We start from the raw sequence: 25,044 nt of genomic DNA, 5'->3' as shown, positions 1-25,044 counted from the left end.
TACTGTAATTGAGTAGGTTTTCCCAGCAATTGTAATTTACCAAGTAGTTTTAAAAATGTGAATTTTTACTTTCTCTTGAGTACATTTTCAGTGCAGCATTGGTATTTTTACTCCACTACTTCTTCAACCTGCAGTCACTATATTTTTTTTCTTGTCTATGGGGATTAGAAAAATCAGTCCTGTTATTCCTGTCCAATCAAATGGCACATAGAAGGTAAATCGCATCATAATGAACTACCTCAAGACATGGTGATTTATAATTGCAGCAAACTGTTTGAAAGCATTGAGTGTCCAAGAAGATGTCCACTTTACACAATGTGATCTTTACACGCATTGACCCAGAGACTGTTTAGATGCATGTCACTGCTGAGAAGATGATGGATGTTTACTGTATGATGACCGAAATGGCCTTAAACACCCAACAGGCACAAGACGTTAACATGATGTTAGATTGACGTTGTACCCCAATGTTGTGGAGATGTTACATTTTGTTAAGAAATGAAAATCGGGTGGAGGTCAATGTCCAACCAAAAATCAAGCAAATATCAATGTCTAATGACGTTACCAATATGACATCTATCAGATCTTTGATTTTGGTTGCCCTACCTGACTAATAAATGTCAGTATTTGACTTCAATATGACGCTGGTTTAAGATGTTGGCTTGATGTTGGATTTTATTCACTTTTTAACAACCTAAAATCAACCAAATATCAATGTCATTTGACGTCGTTATTGGACATCAAAATAACGTCCTTAGACACTGGCTAGACGTTGAATTTTTGATCTGACGCCACGACCTAAAGCTAACCTAATATTAATGTCTTATGACGCTGTGTGCCTGCTGGGCAATAACTAAATGCACTACAGAATATTACGTTTACACATCCACAAATTACATATAAATGCATCAGCTTTTTTGCAGTCTACTACTTACTACTCTTAAGTACTTTAAAAAGGTCATCTTTTTACTCTGAGTTATATTTACAACAGATCCTCAAGTATAATTTTTAGTACTCTTTCCACCACTGGTTGGAATACTTCTAAAATGATTCATATTATCATCCTTGGTGTGAGAAGCTTCTAAAAGACAACCTTAGCTCAAATAACAATTCATAAATCGCAGCTCATATCAAAGCAAAGCTGTTATTTATAATCAGTGGTATTTAAAACCCCAAATACTACCAGTTTAAGCAGAACACAAACCATATTTACACAATGACTCTTCTCAGTTTGGCTTTAGGGAGTACACATGCTGCTCTGTTCTCATCGAGGCATTCTTCTCTTAAAAGTATTATCCCTGATAGACAAAATTCAATTAAATGCTAATGAAGTGTTAGAGTACTTACCGGTGGAAGGCAATTGTGTGCTGTCAGACAGTTCGCCTGCGGTGATCCCCTGGCTCCTGCGCTGGGTTTTGGAGAGGAGCTGGCAGTAATACCCTCTAAAATGGGATAAATTAAAACTTACCCAGCCAAGGTCATGTGCCAGAAATGCAACAGGGGAAACAATAGGTGCTTCAATCACCCGCCTGAGTGTAGAAATATGGATCGATATACCTCAACTCCAAGACTGTCTGAGATGCTTTTGTTTTAGTCTAGCATACATCACCAGGGAATGCCTACAACTCTATAGTGCTATTGTTTTTTTTCTACACAAACTGAACTGAACAGCTTCATACACAAAACCACTGATTGTTCTTTTTTTTATAGCTACAGTAGCCTTAAATCTTTGTATTCATTTTTTAAGTTGACTCCTGAGATTGTCTACTGTATACAAAATATATCTTAACGTGGTTATGTAGTGTAAATTGAGCTGTCGCTTAAGATTTAGAAGTAATAAGGTAAGCTCTCTTTTTTTAAAAGCTGAGTTGATACCAAGAATAAGTATTATAACAATATTCACATCCATCAGTGACTCCGTTCCCCAGATACCAATTTTCTTATCAAAAAGGTGACAGAAAACTGCAGTGTGTTTTGTTGCTTTAAAAACTAGTCATTTTAATTTGGGTGGATTCTGAATAGGTTTATTTATCATTTGTCAGCTGAAAGGTGAATCCAGTTATATTGTTGCTATAGCATAGAGTAGTTATATACAGGCTGAGCCAATTTTTAGAGAGTAAAATATTTACTATGCCCATAAAATTGTAGGTTAGTATGTCACACATTTGGATGTTCAACGTTTTCATGTGGTCACAAGACCTATAGGTAAAAAAAAATTTCTTTCAGATCAGTATGGTACAAACTAATAATATTGATGTTATAAATTAGGGTGGCGTGGTGGCACTGTGGGTAGCCTCAGCTGGGTCAGTTGGCTTTTCTGTGTGGAGTTTGTATGTTCTCCCCATATTAGCGTGAGTTTCCTTTGGGTGGAAAGATGTGATAAATTGTCCGTAGTGTGTGTGTGAGAGAGAATGAGCGTATGGGTGTTTCCCAGTGATGGGTTGCAGCTGGAAGGGTATCCACTGCATTAAACAAATGCTGGATAAATTGGCGGTTCATTCCGCTGTGGCGACCCAAGATTAATAAAGGGACTAAGCCGAAAAGAAAATGAATGAATGAATGTTATAAATTAGGACAAGTAATCTAAAATTAATCACAAACATAGTGAGATAAATTACCTCAAATGTGGAATCTAGATAGTTGCTTAATTTTCATTGAGTAATTTGTAATCAATGGACGCCAATTTCAAATCAACCCAGCACTATATGGTTCCAGAGGTTATCCAGAAAGCAGGTAAGTGTGACATGGCTAAGTTTAAGCACAAGTAGGCCTTTGTGGATAACCTCAGCTCTCAGTAATTCAATTCCAAAAGCAAATACATTTACGGTAAATGCTACATTGTTTTTAACCATACTATAGTAAAAGTACTTGAATTAATCTGTTGTAGTAATTACAGTTAGCCTACTGTGTTAATGTTTTCCTACACCCTATCGATGCCATGCACGTGGCGCCATTTTGTCCATAAAACGCAAGTGCAATGCGTTTGGGCAAACCTGATTTGGGACCACTGTCAGGCGCGGTTTTGGAACAGTCAAACCTCATCAACCGAAAGTTTAAGGTATATGTGACGGTAAGTTAACCTTGTGTTGTGTAATGTCCCCTGCTATTGTTCATAAAAATTGAGCTGTTAAAAAAGATTGTTACTTTTTATATCATTGATGTAACGCTTCCCACTCCACTCCAGATTACCGCCGTTTTAAACAGCACTTTTAACCGCGAGAGAAGCGTTCTTTTAAATGTACAGTCTCTGTTTATCTTAACAGGCTAGTTAAAACTCCAACCTAAAAGTCACATTGCGCCAAATATTCAATTACCAAATAAATGTAGAGCTTAAGGGATAGTTCACACAAAAGTTAAAAGTGTGTTATCATACTCTTGATTGGTTTCAAACCGGTTTGAGTTTCTTTGAAGCATCTCTTGAAAGTATGTATATGCTTGCTGGTTTTTAACATTCTTTCTAAAATATCTTGTTTTGTGTTCAACAGAAGTAAGAATCTCAGACTGGTTTGGAACCATTTAAAGGTGAGTAAATGATCAGTTTTCCTTTTTCGGGTGAGCTGCCCTTTAATCACAAGAAATATCCATAAACCAAAACAGTTCCTATAAGAAATATTAACAATTGTGTCAGGCCTAAACAAATAAAGTGTATAATTAAGTATTTACACTATTTTTCCAAGTCTTTTCTTCATATTGAGCTGGCTGTCACCAATTTTTGGGGTCTACAAAAAGTAATTCTGCAGTTGTGCCATGCAATGACGTATATCTGGCTTTTAACATGGGTGCTCAGACATTCTTCATACATTGAAGAAGTGTGATTGTCTTGGACATTTCATAGTCCAAGAAGAAAAATACATTAGATCAATCACAAAATATAACAATGCACAGCACTATTATCTATTCTAAACAAGTTTTGTGTTGTATTCATCCAATCAATGACACTGACATTGGAAATAGGTTAAACAAATTCCAGGGTTTAAGATAGTAGTATGAAATAAATACCTATGTTTAATTGATAACCCAGATAACTTGTATAAAATGTGAATAAGGATATTTACCTCTTTACCTTTGGTTTGGAATATCAAGGATTTGGAGTATCAAGTGTGAAATGCTATAAAAATGAAATCCAAAGCAAACAGCCATTGCTTGCGTAGCTATTCCAGCCTTAATTCCTTATCTAATTGACACCCTCCTTAACTGTGATGAATTAAAAATGCAAATTAGTGACCAGATCTTTGATTAACTTACACAAGTTCCTTGTTGGTTTGTTAATGTCCTCAAAGATTTATGATGTTGATTCTCTTGTACCATAAAACATCAGGAGACACAATAATTAATCTTAAATGCTAAAAGGACTTGCATTTTAATTACTCTTCTTCTCCTCCTCTCTGTAGCATTGTAGCATTTGGACTCTTCACTTCTTAATGGTAAATGTATTATAATATACAAATTACATGCTAATTAGATGGTGCAAAGCTTAGGGATTCAGTCGTTCGGAAATTTGCATATGAACTAATTATCTTTCATTAAAGCAGGCTAATTACAAATTTGAGCAGGGCCTCGAATGGAAAAGGAAGCTCTTCTTTGTTCACAGAGTTTTCATCTCTAATTAGACATTGTATTGTTTGTGCCTGTATGTGCATTTGAAGAAACTGATAAAATCTCAAAATTCACTTACTCAAATTAAAACCTGATTTCTTTTTTATTTTTATTATGCGTTATAAACAAGCGAATCTCTTCTGGTGTAGTATGTGTGAATGCTAACAAGAAAACATTCACAATTATGACTCTCTGCTGATGGTCGACCACACTATGCGTTTAAACAGGTATGCTAAATTAATTCTTTTAAGACCGAATTGAACTTGGCATTAAAAGTAATGCATATCTAAGCACAGAGGAGAAGTCCAAATTAATAGATGTGCCAATCATTTGTCTCTGAGGGGTTTTGCTGTCCACATAATAGATATGACTCTTACATCAATCAGGTATTAATTGCTTTCATGTCTCATAATGAAATGACTGCTATGGGGCATAGGCATAGTTCTAAAATGGCTTTTGAAACCCATTTTTAAAGACTTTTGTTTAAGATCTCCTCTTCAGTTTATCTGATATCTCAATATAGCCTTTCTGAAATGGTTACTTAATGGTCTGAAGCAGTAATGGGCTACTTTGGTAACACTGTAAAAAGCTCTCATTCAAAGTACTTGATCATGAGGTGAATGAATAAAAACAGAAATCTGTATTTCGAATACAAAAATGTTGATTTTAAATTGCAAGGTCAGTGTTTTTGCACCACAAAGTTCACTTCTGCAGAAATAAATTATTACTGCAAATAGTAAATAAACAATTGTTAACTTTAATAATATTAATAATAATAAACAAGTGGCGGCGCAGTAGGTAGTGCTGTCGCCTCACAGCAATAAGGTCACTGATTGGAGCCTCGGCTGGGTTAGTTGGCGTTTCTGTGCTGAGTTTGCATGTTCTCCCTGCGTTCGTGTGGGTTTCCTCCGGGTGCTTGGGTTTCCCCCACATTCCAAAGACATCATGCGGTACAGGTGAATTGGGTAGGCTAAATTGTCTGTAGTGTATGAGTGTGAATGAGTGTGTATGGATGTTTCCCAGAGATAGGTTGCAGCTAGAAGGGCATCCGCTGCGTAAAACATGTGCTGGATAAGTTGGTGGTTCATTCCACTGTGGCGACCTCGGATTAATAAAGGGACTAAGCCGAAAAGAAAATGAATGAATAATAAACAAGTATTATTTTATTTGATGGCTGTTCATTCCGCTGTGGCAACCCCTGATTAATAAAGGGACTAAGCCGGAAAAGAAAATGAACGAATGGTGGCCTTGAATTTGTATTAGTATTGTTCAAAAATTCCTTTAAAGCTGTCAAATTTTCATAAGCAAGCGCTACTTTTTTGGAAAATGATAATTGTTCTCCTCATAAATCCACTCTGGAATAATAGGGCAGTTATTATTAACAGAAAATCTTTGTTTAAAAGTGACTGGTACAGTTAAGGCATTATATTTATTTATGATTTGTTAGATGAAAATGGATTGCTAACATCTCATAACGAATTGTTCAATAGAGTCCGAATCACAGATAAAGTTTATACTAAAATTTGTGAGGCTATACCCATTGCTTTGTTTAGGTTAATTCAAAGTAATTATTTTGATCCCCCATGTACTTATGTAACTTCTTTTCTGTCTTTAAAAATATCAAATGTTGATATTTTCGATGATAAATGTAACAACAAGCTTATTTACAAAGAATTTAAATGCATTATCATGGGTGATTATAAGTGTTATTATCTAGGAGTTGTTGAACTCTTAGTAGAGGACAAAGCTTTTACATTTTATCTTAAATGTACCTAAGGTTAATGAAACTCATTACAGAATTTTGTTTAGGATACGTCCTGTGAAGGAGATTATTGAAAAAAGATGTAACTTTGATGTTGACAAAAAAAAGTGTAGCTTTTGTTCAAATCTTCCAGAAACACTCGATCACTTATTTTTTTCTTGTGAATTAACTTCTAAACTGGTTTGACATTTACAGTTGAAGTCAGAATTATTCGCCCCCCTTTGAATTTTTTTTTCTTTTTATAAATATTTCCCAAATGATGTTTAGCAGATCAAGAAAATTTTCACAGTATGTCTGATAATATTTTTTTCTTCTGGAGAAAATCTTATTTGTTTTATTTTGGCTAGAATAAAAGCAATTTTAATAAAAAAAAAACATTTTAGGGGCAAAATTATTAGCCCCTTTAAGCTATTTTTTTCCTAATTACCCTAACCTGCCTAGTTAACCTAATTAACTTAGTTAAACATTTAAATGCCACTTTAAGCTGTATAGAAGTGTTTTGAAACATATCTAGTAAAGTATTATATAAATAAATTAGTTATCAGAAATAAGTTATTAAAACTATTATGTTTAGAAATGTGTTGAAAAAAAATCTCTCTGCTAAACAGAAATTGGGGAAAAAATAAACAGGGGGGCTAATAATTCTGACTTCAACTGCATATATGTCTTTCATTAAAGATGATTTCAGTCCTCCCTATTGTTCTGGAAGATATCTTCTTTTACAAATGTGATTTACATTTTTCTTTTAACTGATGTTGTGAACTTGAGTTTACTAATGGGTAAATATCATATTCATTGTTGTAAAAAAAATGCAGACCCTCTTTTAGGTGTTTTCTTTCTGAGGTAGGGAAAGTGACTTAAAGCTTCAAATACTTCAGAAACCAAAATAAAATAACTGAAGCTCTCTGTTCTTCATTTTCAGAATATTTATTATTATATTGGTTTGTTCTTTTGATGTAGGTCTTTTGTACTGCTCCTTGTTGCAGTTGTAACAATTTTAATTCATTTTATTTTAATGGTAAACATGCCTTGCGATGTTGATTGTTCCCTGTTTTGTGGTGTAAAATTTTTGCAAAAAAAGAAAAGGAAAATGAATGAATTCCATTTGAGAACTCCTGCAAGTCAGTGCTGCCCTCTGCAGGTTAATATTAATGTGATAGCAACTAGACAAACTATCCTCAGTCATCCCAATCAGGCCTTTAAACAGGATAAGCTGGTTTATGTTTGCTGGATAGAGAGACGTGATGTTTTTAAGTCCTGTTCCTCGTCTATGTCTGTACTAACAAACACATATTCTAAAACCATTCACACAAACAGAATGAAAGAATAGAACATCGAAAAAACTAAATGACCATACACTGGAAGCCCTTTATTTGATAAACATCTCTGGCAAGCATTTTCTTCCAAACAATTGTTTTGTACAATTTATACAGCATTACAAATATCAGAGGTGATATTTACAGCATTTACCTTTGCATCGTCTATGGTTAAATATCTGAAAAGCATGCATAGGAGTAAGTTTGGCAATTTAAGACATTATTTTCATATCCAATATTGGGACTAATATTTTATCTTTTGGCATCTGACATGAGCTGTTTAAAGAAATACAATAATGGTGTAATACAAAGCTATGCTACACTACACCACTACAAAGGCTGATACTGTATCATACACTCAAACTATATACACTGCTGTTTGAGTCTTTAAATGAGTAAAACTTTGGTTTTATGGTAACACTAAAACTGCATATTATTAGTTAAAACTGGCAGTGCACTGGAGGCAAAGAGCAACAGTTCAGATTAAATTTGGTTAAACTCTTTCAAACTGTCAAATTAAATCAATTCACCACAAACATAATCAAATGATATTTTAAATATACAATGAGCTCCTAAAGTCTGAGGCCTCGAGTGAAACAGTTTTTATTTGGTGGTTTTAATATATAATACATTTAATATACGGTCAAGCGCAAAATGATTCATACTCCAGGGGTATTAATAATTTTGAGCTTGACTGTAATAGGTTTTTACTTTAATATAAAAGTTTTTCATTTAAAATTATAAGCGTTACAAGCTACGTGTGTAAACCCTGTTGATAATCCAAAAATACTCTTATGTGTCAACAGAAGAACATATGATAATTCATAAATTTATGAATCAGCTTATTTGAAAGTGACATTTATATAGTGCATAATCCTAAATATGACTTTTTATTTATTTTTTTGTAAAAATCGTTAAAAAAAGCAATTACAGTGCTCAGCATAATTGAGTACAGCCTATTTTGAAAATTAATGTTTGTATCCATTTCTCAGTGAACACACTGTAGGCAATGTATTTTAATGCATTTAAACAAAACAGATTTATTAAACAAATATATTTATTAAAATAATATTTCAGTCACCGAACATATTTAGAAACTGAAAGATAAAACAATTAAATTCAAGCTAAATATTGCAAAAAATAAATAAAAATTACAACCTCAAAATTTAAACTACATTTTTAACATGTTTTGCTTCTCTTGATTTTTCCTCTTTTTTGAAATTTGTATTTAATATTTTTCTATAACATATAAATTTGGGTGTACTAGTTTTTGGACAGTTATCGTAAGTTATTTTGTTAAATAAGCTCCAGATTTGGCTTCAGTACTGACTAATCTAATGTATATGCACAAATATAAAATATTGTATAGCTTCCTATTAAAAATATGAATTTCAAAGATGGATTTGTGAGGGGTGCACTTATATATGCTGAGCACTGTATGTTTTAAAACACAAAATGTGCTCTCAGACATTTGGACCCCATTATATTTGGCTATTTAAAAAAAATACACAAGAGTGTGTTCACACTTGGTGTTCACAAGAATTCCACATGCCTGTATCGAATTGTAAAGGTTAAGCTTTGTCCTTGTTTCTTTTTGATTTTAGTCCGACCAAAAGTTCAGGGTTCATTTATAAGTGGACCAAGACCCACCTTTTCCAAAGTGCAGTTTTTCACTTATTTGGTACACACTAGAGTTCAGAAGTGTGTCTGCTGGTGTTCAGATGTGTCAATTTCTTATTCAAAAGAAATGCATTAACAAAGCAATCACATTAAAGTTTATTTAAATCAAACTGAGCCTGCCAAGTATGAACACACTCTAAAATATAATGTATTCGTCAAATTTTCTTTCTCTTAAAACAGCAAAGAAAATTTTGTATAGTTCATTAAGGTAAACAAATGCAAGTTTCTAAAATAAAATGTGAACACTGTCGTTTAATTCCTCACATAAACCGTAAATTCAGAGCACCTTATGTGCCTCTATTTTTGGATTTCAGAGGAAGTGCACAAAGACAATAACACCACCCCAAATACACAGCATAGCTAAAACGGTTTCTGTTTGTTAAAGAAACACATGGCCACCTAAAATCCTGACAGAATGAGTGCCAACAAAAAGAGCAAACGAGAGAAATGGATAGTTCATGCCATGTCCCTGGAAAAGGATGCTGGTGTGATAGTGGTTTGGCCACTGCTGGCCTTCAGAGACTTGCTGCTGCTGAAGCTGGGTATGTGTACAGCTCGACCTCCCCGGCACATGGCAGTGGGAGACAAGAGGGAAGGAGAGGAAGGGGACGAGGAGGAGGAAGTAGAGGTCGGAGAGACCGAGGAGGAGGAAGAGTATGAGCTAGAGGATGATGAGGATGAGCAGGAATAAGAGCAGGACTGGCTAATTTGAGTTTGTGGAGGAAGGGTTAGCTTTTGACCTTCAGGCTGCTGAGAGGGCTCAGGAGACTTTGAAGGGGTGACAGGTCTACAGCTGGGCCAGCTCAAACTGAGACATGGGATTGAGGACTTAGAGGAGGAAGAGGTTTGGTTAGTAAGCCTAGACACATTTGAACGAGGAGCACGGGTTGAGCTATGTTTCCACGAGCTAGGCATAAAAGCTGGGATCTTAGAAGCAGGCAAAGCAGGGAAAGCATGTTTACTATTCCCACCAGCTTTCATAGCACTCCCGTTAGCCTGCGAACAAAGATGCCGGAAGACATGGAAAGTCAAGTAGGATGATAACGCATACATGAAAATATAGAGCTCTAGCTATATTTCATAAAAATATTCTACAACACCAACAAAAATATTACTCTTGTAACAAAAATGCATAATTGTTTTCTTTCCTTTTCTCTCACAGTAGGTTTCACACATTAAACATTGAAAAGAGAAAGGGTGAATAAGCTGGAATTTGGCCATCAGACTGAAGAGGCCACAGTTTCTTCAAAATGTCTTCATAATCCAAAAAAAAGGCAATATAAACAATTACTCCCCAACCAGCACAGTGGCATTACACCCAAATACATTGTTTTTTAAAATATTTATTTTATGTTTTATAGGTGACCGTTAGATGACAGCAGTCATCCAGTTTTCCTTTATAGCTGAATTGGTAGAGCATGAAATTAACAATGCCAAGGTCATGGGTTTGATTGCTGGGAAACCCTCAAATTGGTTTAAAAAGCATATTTGGAAAGGGTCTATGTGTAAATGAATAACACAAGGAGTATGTTATGAAGTGTAGGGAAGAGTGAACGCCATATTGGATCCATTTGCATCCACAATAACATTACTCAAAAGGCATTTCCCATCTGTCTTTATGCCTTTGCACTGGCTGCCCTACAGTAAAACTACCTGTCGGAACTGCCTCTGGGAGTCCTGGAGTTTTTGGGGTTTTCCAGATTTTTCCACACTTCCTGGCTGCTGGCGTGACTTGGGTGAGGAAATCCGACTTGAAGCAGGAGAGTCACCAGAGATCTGCAAACATTGACAAGAAAACAATGTCAGAGATGGATTGTGGAGGCTGACAAGTACATGACAGAACAAGGGCCAAGCTTTTAAAGATTTCTCACTTGCAGACATGATTGGGCACAGGAAGAATAGGCAGCATGCTCAATTGTAACATCCATTTCCCAATCATGCATTTTATTAATCCCACAATAGATCAGAGCAAGTTGATCAGACAGATAAAAGGTCTGTAAGGTTCAACCTCACTGAAAGTCTTAACAGTGAAAGTAGACAAAGTAGTTTGAAAAAAGACATGAAGACCATAATCATGTCCACTGAAATCATACAGAGCCCTCAACATAGAACATTTCCAAGTGCGTTCACCCGAAGACACCTACAAAACACATTCACAGTTGATTAAAGTGGTTAGAAAGTCAGTCTTTTAAAGCAAACCCAAGCCACCAGCTGAAAGGTGAAGATGAGGTGAGAAAGACCTGTTTGCTGCTGGAGGAACTGGAAGAAGAGGTGGACGTGCTTGATGAGGTTCGAGACTGTGTTTTGGACCTCTTTTGCAGTGATGACTTGCTAGGTTTGGGCTTCAGAGGTGCAGGCCTCTTTGTGGGACTGGCCTCCTCTGGTCCTGCATGACTGGCAGTTCTCTTTGCTTTTAATTCTTCTTTGTGGGAGACTTCAGAAACCAGTGTGGGCCCAATGTCACTTATGGTGGTCTCTAGTTGCCTAATAGTCTGCTCAAGGCTGTCTAATGTTTGATAGGTAGATTTGCGGAGTTCCTCAGTTCTGTCTTTGGTGCTCTGTGATGGGGCGGTCTGGTTTTCTGATAAAGACCTTTGTGTTGTAGAATTAGTGTCTACATGGGACTTGATCTCATATCTTTTAGCTTCTTTGAGCGGAGTCATGGTTCCATCTGGTTCCTCTTCATCCTCGTAGACGACTACCTGCAGTGTCTTTTTGCCAGTTTTTGTCCCTGTACGAAGGGCCTGGCCAATAGCTACAAGCTGCTTCTTTGGGAACTTAAACTTAAATTTCCTTTTTGGATCTTTAGAAGATCCTGTCTTGTCTCCTTCTTCAACATCAAAAACAGGACTTTCGAAGGAACTCTGCTGTTCTTGAAGCATTGCATTGTTGCCACTTCTCTGGTTGTTTACCCTGTTCTCAGTTCTGCACTGATCTACAACATTATTTCTAGGTGTTTTATGACCGTCAAGACTTCTTGAGTTGATTTCCACTTCTTCTACTTCTTCTTCCTCCTCGTTCTCCTCATCAATCCTCTCCTCTGACAGCACTCTCTCTAGCTCTTCTTCACACTCAAAGATGGTGGACAGGCGTTTGTAGGCCTGACAGATATCCATTGGCTCATCAAAAATTATGATAACTGGCTTCTTGTCAAATCCAGAGTCTTCAGGAGCGGATACATTTGGTTCAGATCCCACTTTTACAGTCTGGACATCTGTACCTTTGCTGTTTACAAGCTGTTGGTACTCTCCATTTGACAGAGCCTGTACCTTGGTTTTAGTAATCCTGAAGGCAATGTTATTTGGAGGAGGAGGGCCTTCTTCTCCTGGAAGGTCTGGACTTAGACTGGCATCTTCAGTGTACCTGATGTGATCTCTAGATGATCTTGTTGCTTCCTGTGTATTTTCATGGTCAATGAACTGTGTTGAATATGGGACATCAGTGTTTAGTTGGTGGAGTGGTTCTTGAACCTGAGGTATCTTGTTAACAAGCGTAACCTGAACTGTGGTTGCACGATGTTTATGCTTTGACTTATCAAGAACAGCTGATGCTTGTGAGACAGGCAAGTGTGTATGTAGTATCTGCTGCTCTAACTTTTCCTCAACAGGTGAAACTTTTCAGGTGGTGGGGGAACTACATGTTTTAGGAACTTCAGAACAGGCTCAGCCTTGAGCTCTTTTCCAGCTTTACGGTTGTCGTTTAGAGATTTGCATGGGCCAGGTAACACCTGATAAATATAATTTGGCTTGCTTTGGACCTCCTTGACTGATTGACATGTCTGAAGTGAAATTTCAGATAAGTTATCTGATTTAAACAATTGTTGCTCTTGGGAAAGGTCAGAAGCATTCTCAAGTGCAACCTTTGAAGGAGAAAATGTTGCTTCCTTGGGCTCCTTTAGGTCATCTGGCCAAGAGGTGCCCTCACTTGATGTCTTTGAAGTTCCGGTGATATAATACATGACCTGACAAAGAAATCAAGAAATCTTTGGACTTCAAACAACATATTGAAGACAAAATGAATGCAACTTGCAGACATGCTCTTACATCACACATAAAACTAACGCAAGCAGTAAAACAAATTATAGTTACCGCAGGAGAACCAGGTGATGCACTATCTTCCTTACTTTCAGATAGTGCTCCTTCTCCTGATTTGCGAGTGGTGTTCTGCTAGGACAGTTTGTTAGCACAGAGTCATTGCATTACAGTGTGACAAACCTTTATTTACATTCTCAAATTAATACCAAGCTAGTGAGTACAATGCAGAAATAATCATCACAAAATGAAACAACAGCGCCATCTAGAGCTGTTAAGCTAAGAATATAAGGTTTGTGTCATGGATAGTTAGAAAGCTACTACTGGAGTTCTAAGAATTGCTTTAGAACAATGTATTTACCAATAGCACAGATGGGAGTAGTAAAATGTAATGTCTAATATTATTAGCAATGTAATATTTAATGGTGACAGAGGCAAATGATAAACACATGCTGGATTTTATTTATTTTTAGAGATATATTAGAGGAAAAATTAACTGTCTAATCTTTGTAAAGACACTTGAGTATCCAGAAGACAGAAACATTCCATAAAACATGAATATGCTTCTAAAAAGTAAACAGACAAATATAAATAATAATAATAAAATATTATAATAAAAAAACTTATATAATCCTATATCTTTTTTTGTCATTAGTCTAAACCTTACGGCTCTTTTTTCAAAGTGAACTCTGAAAGCTAAAAAAAAAAAGGTCAGGTGTCAGAGTGTGCTGAATGGCCTTTGCAACGCCCCGGTCACTCTGACCCGACCCGTCTTATACAGCTTTATCTATTAGCATTCAGCAGAAAGAGGGTGAGTGACAGACCAGTGTTAGACACACATTCAAACATATTACACCCTCTCTCGATGAGGGGTTACGGTCAGGCATTGATGCACATCAGTATGTCAGTATATCAGTATCGGTGCGTATTAGTGTCAGCAGAGCTGGATGTTATGGGACGTGACTGGCCGCGTTAGCACTGGCGTTAGACTGCGATGGGGAGTTAGCACATATTATGTATCCATTACCTTTGTGTGATAAGATAGAGAAAGCCCTGGCTCCGTCTCACTGCCTGAGGGCTCATGGGTTGTGAGGTCAACAATGTATCTGGGCTGTAAATCTTTAATAGTGCATTTCTGAAACACCTGAGAACGGGGGAGGGTATGGACATTAGGAGCTGTATGTATGGTGCTGTTTTCTGTGCTGCAGTTGTGTCATTTTGAGATTTCGGACATAACAAAACACCTTAATACATGGTGTTCCCTAAATATATATTATTATTGTCTTTAATTATGTACTTACTTTCTTGTAAATGCAGTAGTCAATATTTGAAGTGGATGAAAAAAAAGTTTTTAAAATTGTCCCAAGACAAGAATAGGTTTGTTTAATAGCTTCTGGACAACTTTAATTAAAGATTTTGACTATATAGACGCTTAGTAAAAACAAAACAAAACAAAAAAATAATAATAAAAGTTTATATAATTTTATTCCTCATGTATGAGATTTAAGGTTTGGGACTCTGCTGAAGTCTGTTCCGAAATGAAAGCATCAGAGTTTACTTCATTCGCTATGGTTTTTAATTGACAGGTGAAAATCTGATCTACCTGCTTTCACTGCAGACACGAGGGCACAGATCCGATTCATTTCGCTAAAATTTCCAGATATGAACAAGGCCTGAATCTGATTAGAGTAAAACGGAATCTGTTTTTTTTTCTGCTTACACGTACATGGGCCATATCCGATCTGTGCCACATGGGAGGAAAAAATCTGAATTGAGTCACTTGAACCATGCAGTGTAAATGCAGCCTAAAGGTCTGATTCATGCTGACTATAGAATTGACATAAAATCCTTCCCGTTCTTAACAACAGAGGGCAGCACAAGCCAACTTCTATAAGAACAAACAAACCACAGTGCCCTCCTTTTGATGCTTTTGTGTAAATGTTAACATTGGTGTGGCCATTTCTTGTTTGTATGCACTTAGTATTTGTTCCTTAACACCTCATGTTTCAAACTTCCTGTGTGTTTGGTTTTCCACCATACGTGTGAGTGTGAGTAGCTTCTGTGGTGGTTTGCTCACCTGTAGCTCCGCCATGATCTTATCTCCTTCATCCTCCTCGTCTTGAAAGGTGGAGGTGTTGACAGGAGGAGGGGTGCGGGGCTTGGGCTTGACCTCTGGGGGCACACGCGAGGATTTAGGCTGCGGGGCCTCCTCTTCACCCTCCTATAGCCAAAACAACCAGCCAAGTGTGACCGACCCTCACCCACCATTATATCACTCAAAACAACAAAAGCAGCTGGAATCTCCATGACTTTCCATCATTACTATTCACAAAAACAGGACACAATATGCAGCAAACGGCACACCCAGGCAAAATATAGCATGTTGATATTTTAGCAGGTAGTGCTGTTTGTTGGATGTGTTGTTTTCGAATGGTAACAATGATGACAATTGTCAGTTGTCTGGGAATGTGGTTTAGCAAGGTTTGAGTCATACGGATAATGTTGGTCCGATCTTAAAGGGGATAGTTCACCCCCCAAAAAATTACATTTACTCACCTTGAGTGGTTCCAAGTGGTTTCTGTTGAACATAAAGGAAAATATTTTGAAGAATGCTGGTAATCAAAAGGTTGGTGGTGCCCATTGATAAATTTTATAGTGGAAAAAGAAATTACTATGGATGTTAAAGGGATATTTCACCAAAAATAAAAATGTAGTCACCTTAATGTGTTTCCAAATCTTTCTGAGTTTCTTCTGTTAAACACAAAAAAGATATTCTAAAGAAAGCTGAAAAACTGTAACCATTACTTCCATAGTAGAAAAAAATACTATGGAAGTTAATGGGTACAGGTTTCCAGCATTTCTCAAAATATCTTTTCTCTTTAATAGAAGATAGAAACTCATAAAGGTTTGGAACAAGTAAAGGGTGAATAAATGATGGCAGAATTAGTATTTTTGGTGATCTCTTTATAGATCCCAACAACAGTTTGGTTACCAGTGTTCTTTAGTATATCTTCTTTTGTGTTTATCTGATAAAGGAAACCCATTCAGGCTTTGAATAATTGGAGGGTGAGTAAATGATGACAGAATGGTTATTTAGAAATTTAGAGGAAGCTGAAAAAGAGCAACATGCACCTGAGCACTAGTGGACTCTTTTCGGCTGGTGTAGATAACTTCTCCCGAGCGTCCAGTGGTCAGGCCTGTTGCAGAGGGGTAGAATCTGCGTGGTGGGGGAGGGGGAGGTGATTTGGTGGCTGTTTCAGGGTTGGGCTTTGCTCTGTCAACAGTGGCCCTGTGGGGCTTCTCTATGGTCGGCTTCTGTGGTTTTTCCAAACTGGTCTGTGCTGGTTTATCTGCTTTGGGTCCATCCTGTGGTGCGGCTTCTGTTTGAAGTAAGATAAAAAGTGACTTGATTATGGCTATAAATCTGGCAGTGTTTTGATTCATCTAGCTACTCAGCCAGATACTCAGGGTTTATTAATAAATAACTTCTGAACCAACATGAAGATGTTGCAATATTTACAAGTATTTGTCAGCTGATGAAAACAAAACGTGATTCAGTAAAAAAAAAAATAATAATAATAATAACAAAACAGAGAGAACTAATGCAAAGCCTCACAACGGTGGCAAGGTAAACAAAAAAGAGAATAATTTATTTGTTATAAAATTTATAGCAAGCAAGATTTAGTTCCCCAAAACAAACAAACCAAAAACATTTTGAACCACATAAAAAATACAATAACAAAATATTTAATAATAACAAAAACTGCCAAATTACACTTTGGTAAGGCTTAATTTTCCATAAAAAAATCATCAATGACAACAAAAAACTAAATCAACACATTAAACCAAGATGAATAAAAAAGCACATCTTCATTGAACTGGCATATGTGGAAAGGTTATACTTTAATCTGGGACAGATTAGACTGTCCAAAATAAATAGGAGTTTTGTGTTTAATGTCATACAATCTGAATGAGTGATTTATATGAGTAGACAGGCATACCAGGGAGTGGAGACACTTGAAGTGTAGAGTCCACCTCATCTGCCATTGGGCGAGGTGTTTGGGAAGGGGCACCATCCACCTGGCTGCTCACCTCCAGGTCAGGGATGGCCTTCATAAGGCTGACTTGGGTCTGTTGGAGAATCCTGTCCATTTCCTTTTCTGCTTCTGCTCCAGCAGAGCGAATCAGGTCCCCCTCTACAGCCCGTTTTGAAACCTATAGAGATTCCAAAAGAAGTTTTATTACTTCAGTCAGAGAAAGTATATTTGGAGAAAGTTCATGCAGATAAATACAGAGTAACAGAAATAATTATAAATAACCAGGACATTCTTGTCATGCTGCCAACCCACAGATCTTAATCAATCAAAAGTGAAAGGTACAGTGGAGCCACACCTCTTCAGACATCGGCCTGCTTGTGTTGACTTGGATCTCCATTGCTTGGAGTGGGGGTGTGGAAGATCCAGAGGTTGTTAGCACAGCTTCCTGACCCTGGGGAGTTGCTCGCTTTTGCAGGGCAGGACTGTTTTCTCTGCTCCTTGGACTGACCTTCGCCACAGTTGGAGAGTCTCTGCCATGGGTGGGTGTGAGGGGGGGACTCGGGTGGTGAGCATTGGAGGGAACTGTTTGAACACGGTGGACTGTGACTGGAGAAGAGGGCACAGGTTCTGTGTAGATGACTTTGGCTGGTGATCTCGGTTGTGGGGTAGGGGACTCACGAACAGGTTTTGGAGAACTGTGCTCTTCCACTGAATCAGCAGTCAATGCCTTCACTTGAAATGGGTCAGAAGTATGGTTGTGGCTCTCTGTGGCATATCTACAGAAAAACAAAATCCTTATGATGAACCTGCCAAACAATTACAAAGCTCTAAAGGGATTTAAAAACAAAAAGAGTTTCACCTTCTCAGTCCACTAAGAGTGTCAGTCAGAGCTTTGACTCTTTTCAGCATGTTGTCCATTTTGTGAGGCTCCTCCTTCAGGAAACGGACCGCCTCCACCTCCACCCTCAACACAGCACGCATTTTCAACTGCAGGGATGGGAACTCTCCTAAAAAGATGCAGTTCATCATTATTATGTGGGAATACTTGTGTCTCTCTCATTCAGCACCAATTCAAATGTTTGCAAGCTTAGCACCTTTGGCTTGCTTGCTGTTAAGATGAGCCAAATCTTTATGTCCAGGGGAAATGTACAGGAGTTTATGACAGAGTGATGTTGACAAGGGCCAAATCATTATGGCGAGGTAACTGGTTCGGAGTATCTCTGAAATGGCGAGGGTTGCGGGTTGCTCCTGGTCAGCAGTGGTGGGAATTTACTAACAGTTGTTGAAGGAGGGACAAACCACAAACTGCTGTCAGAGTGTTGGGCCAAGTATAGCCTGTCTGAGCCAAATCTGAGGATAGTCTAATCTGAGCCAACAGAAGATTTATTGTGGCATAAGTCATACAAGCTTCTTGTGATGGTCAAGGGTTGTGTTTGGGGCTGTGTATTCCACAACCCAATAAGATGACCACTGTCTACCACTGAAAGCACCAAGACACTAGCATGTGAGTGTTGGATTCGAACATTGGAGCACCGGAAGAAGATTTCCTTTTTGATGAATTCCATTATCTTTTACACATAGATCAAGGGTATACAAGTTTAGTCCTGGAATGCTGAAGTCCTGCAGAATTTAGCTCCAAGCCTAATCAAACACTGAAACCTGAAACAGCTAAAGGTCTGAGTGTTGCTTGAAAGCTACAGGCAGGTGAGCTTTTAACAAGGCCTTATCAAAACTCTGCAGTACTTCGGCTCTACAGAACTATACTTTCATACCTCCGACAAAGATGGTCACGTACACGTGCACTATTTACTTGGCAAAGCGCAGTGAAGGGAGATCCCCAGATCTTAAGCCAGTGGAGTATTTGCTAAATGTTCTGGACCAACAATTTTAATATATGGGGGCAACTCCTCTCCTCCTAGTCTACAGAACATTTAAGGATCTGTTGCCAACACTTTTAGGCACAAAGATACATTTAGGTGCCTTGCAGAGCCCACACCTTAGTGAGTCAACATTGTTTTGAGGTCACCTGGATGACCAGCAATAGGAATATGGTCTTAATGTTTTGGCATATCAGTATATGAAGTCAGTTGCCGTAAGTTTCTGAATCAACTCTAAACAATACAGTAAATGTTTAAGTGGCACTTTTGATAATTTTATAAACCTCAAGACTTTTGAAACGTAGTTCATAATTAAGTATAAATTAATTAAAGTTTGACTCAAGTCCATAGGCCCAAAAAGTACAGATGCAATTACCTTTGAGTGTGGCCAAAGCCTCTCCTACTTTGCGTAAGTTGACGGCCCCTTCTTCCACATCCTTCAGAGTGACCGGTCGCTGACTCATAGCAGAGGTGGACTCTTTCTTGAGCTTTTCCACATAGTTCTCCAGTTCTCTATAAAATTGTTACAACATGGAATGTGTCTTGTCAACAATTATCTCTTTAATTGCAAATGGAGACAGCAGCTTACCTTACAGTATCAAACAATATTACAAAAGCAGTAAAGGACATTTTAACTACAGAAAATTCCAATCCAATAAAGTCCAATAACTGCTTAAGCTGCACATACCCCACAAGCTTTTATAAAACCTAATCTTTATGTCATACTTAATTTTTTTTATCCAAAGAACTTGTTCTGCTCAAAATCTCGATGTTCTCAGACATTTAGACGCTGCTGCTTATATTTATTTTGAATTCATTTAATCTAGCATTTAGCGAAATGTAATACTGTGTGACGAGCAAGTCTTGACAGCAAGTCCTGCTAAAGCTTCAAACCTGTTTAACGTGATTTAGGCTTGTTTGTTGACTGACAGTTCTCATACAGAGAAGTTTAGAAGTGTAAGCAAAGATGGCAACAGAAGTTTGCCCTCAGCCAAATACCATCAGACGATCATCATAACCTGCAGCTTCATCTAATTCTCTGACTTCCTCCCTCTTGAAATGGTTGAGAAGTGTGATTTAACATGAGCTGTACCTACATATAAAGCCTTTAGCAAGGTCACCTGTGCAGGAATCTGCAAGCCAGTGCACAGCGTACTCTGAGATCATCACTTAGCACAGTCTCTATGGGAAATTGTTCATGTTTTTGTATTTTACCTGAGGGGTGTCTTAAGGGTTTTCCCATGCACAATGTCAAAAAGAAATCTTCTTCACTATAGCATGAGCCTGTATTAACGTTGGAACCAGTAGATGTTGGTCATGGGTAAAACAAAACAGGTTTTATGCTGTTATTTTAAAACGGGTTTTATGCTTATATTTGTGTTTTGTTTTTATTAGCAGTTGTTTATTATTATTATTATTATTATTATTATTATTATTATATTATCATCATCATCATCATCATCAGAGTAATTTTAGTACATCAACCTATTTAATTTATTTGCCAAAGCAACTTTTCAGATTTAGTTTTCATCTAATATTTCAAATTTATTTTAACTAACATACATTTATTAATTTTCCTTCGGTTTAGTCCAGGGGTGTCAAACTCAGTTCCTGGAGGGCCACAGCCCTGCACAGTTTAGTTGCAACCTTGCTTTAACACATCTGCCTGTAGGTATCAAACAAGACAAAATAACTCAATTAGTTTGAGCAGGAGTGTTTAATTGGGGTTGGAACTAGGGCTGTGCGAGTTGGGGAAAATATCTAATTGCGATCACACACACACACGCACGCCCGCACGCACACTCATACACTATGGCCTATTTAGTCGATCCAATTAACTTATAGCACAGGTCTTTGGACTGTAGGGAAGACTAGAGCATCTGGAGGAAACCCACGCAAACACGGAGAGAACATGTAAACTCCACACAGAAATCTTTACTTTTAGTTAAAACTTAAATAAAATTCTTAGTTTGTAATGTGCTTTGCTTCATGTTTTGTTTTCGTATTATGCGTATACACCTAGTATTTATTATATTTTGATTCTGAATTAGATTATTTTAAAATATTTTAAGCTATAATTTAATTGAGCATTTTAATCTTCAGGAACATTTGTCATTTAATTTGAACAGTTTTCATTAAATATTTATATCTGACTTTATCTCAGTTTTATTTCAGTTAAAAAATACATTTTAAAAGTTGATTTATTACTTTTAGTTTTAAATAACAGCTGTACAACAACACTTCAACACCCACTTCTTACAAAAACAATCCGACTTACATTTATTTCCCAGTTAGGACAGCAGGCATTCATCATGACAGAAAACATGAAGACTCTTTCACAAGACTTATTCTTTTGAGACAGGTTGGGACAGTGGATTAGTCAGTCATTTCATGCAGTCACACACACGCAGCACACATGCGCACACACTCCTCCACCCAGGGATGGCATGAGTTGTCTTTTTACTTTAAGTTTTACAACACTGAGTAGGATTCAGAATAACACTTGGCACAGCACTAATGTAAAAATCCTCTCCGTTCACATCTAATCACAGTAGTGATCTTTGTTTATTAATGTGTGCATTCAACAGTGACTACAGATGTGGGATTACAATTCATTAGTGAGGGTGATTGGGGAGAGGTCAGCGTTGATTATACACGAACAGTTAATAAGCATTACATTTGGTTGGTTTGTGGCAGTAGCAAATCATTGCCCTGATTTTTCTATGTTCTGTTCATGTACAGCTGTCGCTCACATCCTACAGATGACCAATCCATAATGAAGCCTTCATGGGTAGGTTCTTGATAATGATTTCACTTTTTAAAACTTTAGTTAGTGGATAAAGCTGCTGTTAAGTAACATTAGCAAAGTTACAAAACTTAAAGTTCAGTGCGAAGGGAGATGTTTTCTTTTACAGGTGACTTTTTTATGGTCTTGTAAGAACTCTTTCCCAGGCTTGTCAAGTTTACATAAACCCCTCCCCCCAGGCATGATGTTTCCTTAAACATGCATCAGGCAGTCAGCGAATCAAAATACCCTACGCCAAAACTGACCAATCAGAGAACTTGTGTATTTCTGAAAGTGTGAGTTCATGAAACTAGTAATTCAAGAGCGATTTTTGGTGCCATTTACACTTGCGCTCAAAATGTTGCTTAAGAATGAAAACACCCCTCAACCACACTGGCATTTTTATTGCATGTTATGCATTTTTCATTTTATTTGGGTCCACACTATACAGTCTAAAAACATGATACGTGACCATTCATCCACACTAGAGATGTGATTATTTTGGAATGCTTACTTGCAGTCTGCCAGTTCTGTAATGGTCATATGAGAATAGTTTGACGAATCAGGAAAAAATACACAAAGTTCCAGATGACCAATCAGATTGCGATTGTGGATATCCAGAAACTAAATTGTGGACTTCAGCAGTTTTTGCAGGTTAAAGATGCCAGACTAACGGCAGGGGTAATTCAGTTCAATTCAAGTTTATTTGTATAACGCTTTTCACTATCATTTTTGTTCAAATATTAGCCTTACAAGAGGTGCACATTATTGCTTTACAATCAAAATAAAAAAGTTATTAGTTACCATAACTTTATTAGTTACTAATAGCATTAATCAACTAGTGATTAATACCCTTTAACAGTTTAAGTTATTATATATAAACATAGTTAACATGCAGTTATATGGTATATAGTTTATGTCTATTGGCCCATTTTCCCTGTACGGGTCAGCTTTATCTGGCTTGTGTCTTCACCAATGGTACCCTTTTGGGGGTCGTGGTGTATGACAAAGTTTCAGTCAACGTCATTTTCGCTTTTGGAAATGTCAAAGTAAACCTGTGCAGGTCGTTTACAAGCACTTCTCATAAAACCGATGCTTTATACCCATAAATACTTGTGTATAAATGTTCATTATTACCCTTTGACAGGATTTGATTATAACTGCATATCAATGATCAGTGCAAAATAGCCTACTGTAACGTCTGCAATTATATAAAATAAATAAATGCAGCACATATGGACACATACAGACCCTTACAGTCTCCAATATGTTATCAATTACAAAAAACCTACACACAGCATACATTTAGTCCTTTTTTGGGTTCAAAAACAGCATGCAACATATAGCCCACAGTCTATGCAAACCTCTCATCTGTATCTTTAATCTACACCAGCACATGTAACCTCTTGTTAGAAAGTGATTTCGTCATACTGAGTTCATAATAGCTCAAAAGGTGATGATAACAGTTTAACATGACAGTTTGTTCATGTTAGGTTGCTGATAAGATAATTTGCTCCTTTGTTTTTCTCCGGCTTCTACTGTTTTTTCATGCTTCACTCTCACGTCAGTTCATTTCTGAAATGATTGGATGTCAGAAGGACTTCAATTGTCATGCACAGGTTATTATCATCAGCTCAAGAAGTTCATTATTTCAAATAGACGTGCGGCGAGCTCTCTGAAGAAAGTGAATCTGATCGCGCTTTTAGACGGTCTCGTAAACAACAACAGGACATAATCAGTGAAGTGTATTTGTGTAACCACAACAAAACTTAACAACACCATGGTAAGTAATAGGTTAATAATGAAACATGAATGTGTTAAAGCTTAAGCTATTGAAAATGTTTGACTGACCACCCTCTAAACATCAGGTTCAGTAGCAGCACAGCCGTTATCTTACCCGAGCTGCATGAGGACTTTTTCCTCCATGCCCAGATAGTGATGTCTTTCTTCATCCACCTGGACTCTCTGTCTATGAACAGGGTCCTCGAGGTGCAGCACAGTGTCTGAAACCCTCTCTGAGAGCTCCTGCTCTGCCTGTCGCAGCATTAGCCTCATTGATTCTTGGTTTTGCAGCTGTTTATGCAAAGCAAAAATTATAAGATTGTATGCTGTAACACTGCACAGCAGTACTTTTTTTATTTGTTTAGAGGTATATTGTACCGTTCATTTTGTTTTCTCTAATGCTCACCCAGGTTGCATTTACTTGATAAAAAGTCTAGTAAAATTCAATATAATGTATACAACTTTACTGCATCCAATATATCTATATTCATTCATTCATTTTCTTTTCGGCTTAGTCCCTTTATTAATCTGGGGTCACCACAGTGGAATGAACCACCAACTTATATATCTATATTGAATAACAATGAAACAATTTAAGTTACTCTTTATTGTTTATTCATTTATTATTATCAGTGCTCCAAACACGATTGACATTTTTTAAAATATATTTTGATGTAATTAAGGGAAAAAACATTTAGTAGTATAAAATACACTAACATATATGAAATAGACATATTGTATTACCAATTGTATTAAATGTTTTAATGTAATTTATATCAATAAAATGCTCAAAATTGCTAAATAAAATTATATAAAAAAAGACTTCATGTTTAAAAACCTAAACCTTTTGTGTTATTTACAAGTGAACAATATGAATAATGCTTCCTTTACAATATAATTACCTTACAATTATTGCAAAATATATGTTTTTATTTGACTGATAACTAAATGATTCTAATTCAAATGAATCAGTCAGATGTCCAGAGTTAGTCTGATGTGTACCTGCATCTGTTTGAGCTGGTGAAGCTGCAGCTTGAGGTCAGAGACGTTTCTCCTGAAGGTGGTGAGGATTGAGCTTAAAGCAGGGTCTCTGACAGGGCTCTGAAACTGAGCTGAAGAATCGTCTGTCTGCACAGCTGGCTCCTTAGATGATGTTACAACACAAATGCCTGAAGACA

The 25,044-nt window shown here is 37.0% G+C and overlaps 1 protein-coding gene across 1 annotated transcript in view; it reads right to left on the bottom strand.

The window, feature by feature from the left end:
- Positions 1–7,706: 7,706 nt before the first annotated feature.
- si:ch211-207d6.2 (sickle tail protein homolog) overlaps positions 7,707–25,044 on the bottom strand; it is a 55,136-nt gene continuing 37,798 nt past the window's right edge. The window contains 14 exon segments of the mRNA XM_056476699.1: positions 7,707–10,350; positions 11,008–11,130; positions 11,595–12,964; positions 12,967–13,315; positions 13,443–13,517; positions 14,413–14,529; positions 15,463–15,606; positions 16,518–16,765; positions 17,387–17,600; positions 17,778–18,198; positions 18,282–18,429; positions 19,676–19,812; positions 23,982–24,157; positions 24,869–25,035. Of these exon segments, the coding sequence (XP_056332674.1) occupies positions 9,811–10,350; positions 11,008–11,130; positions 11,595–12,964; positions 12,967–13,315; positions 13,443–13,517; positions 14,413–14,529; positions 15,463–15,606; positions 16,518–16,765; positions 17,387–17,600; positions 17,778–18,198; positions 18,282–18,429; positions 19,676–19,812; positions 23,982–24,157; positions 24,869–25,035 (4,229 nt within the window). The 3' untranslated portion in view covers positions 7,707–9,810.

Source organism: Danio aesculapii, chromosome 2 (genome assembly GCF_903798145.1).
Source record: "Danio aesculapii chromosome 2, fDanAes4.1, whole genome shotgun sequence".
NCBI lineage: Eukaryota > Metazoa > Chordata > Actinopteri > Cypriniformes > Danionidae > Danio > Danio aesculapii.
Note: the sequence above shows the minus strand (reverse complement) of the source record. Positions and strands in the feature narration are given on the sequence as shown.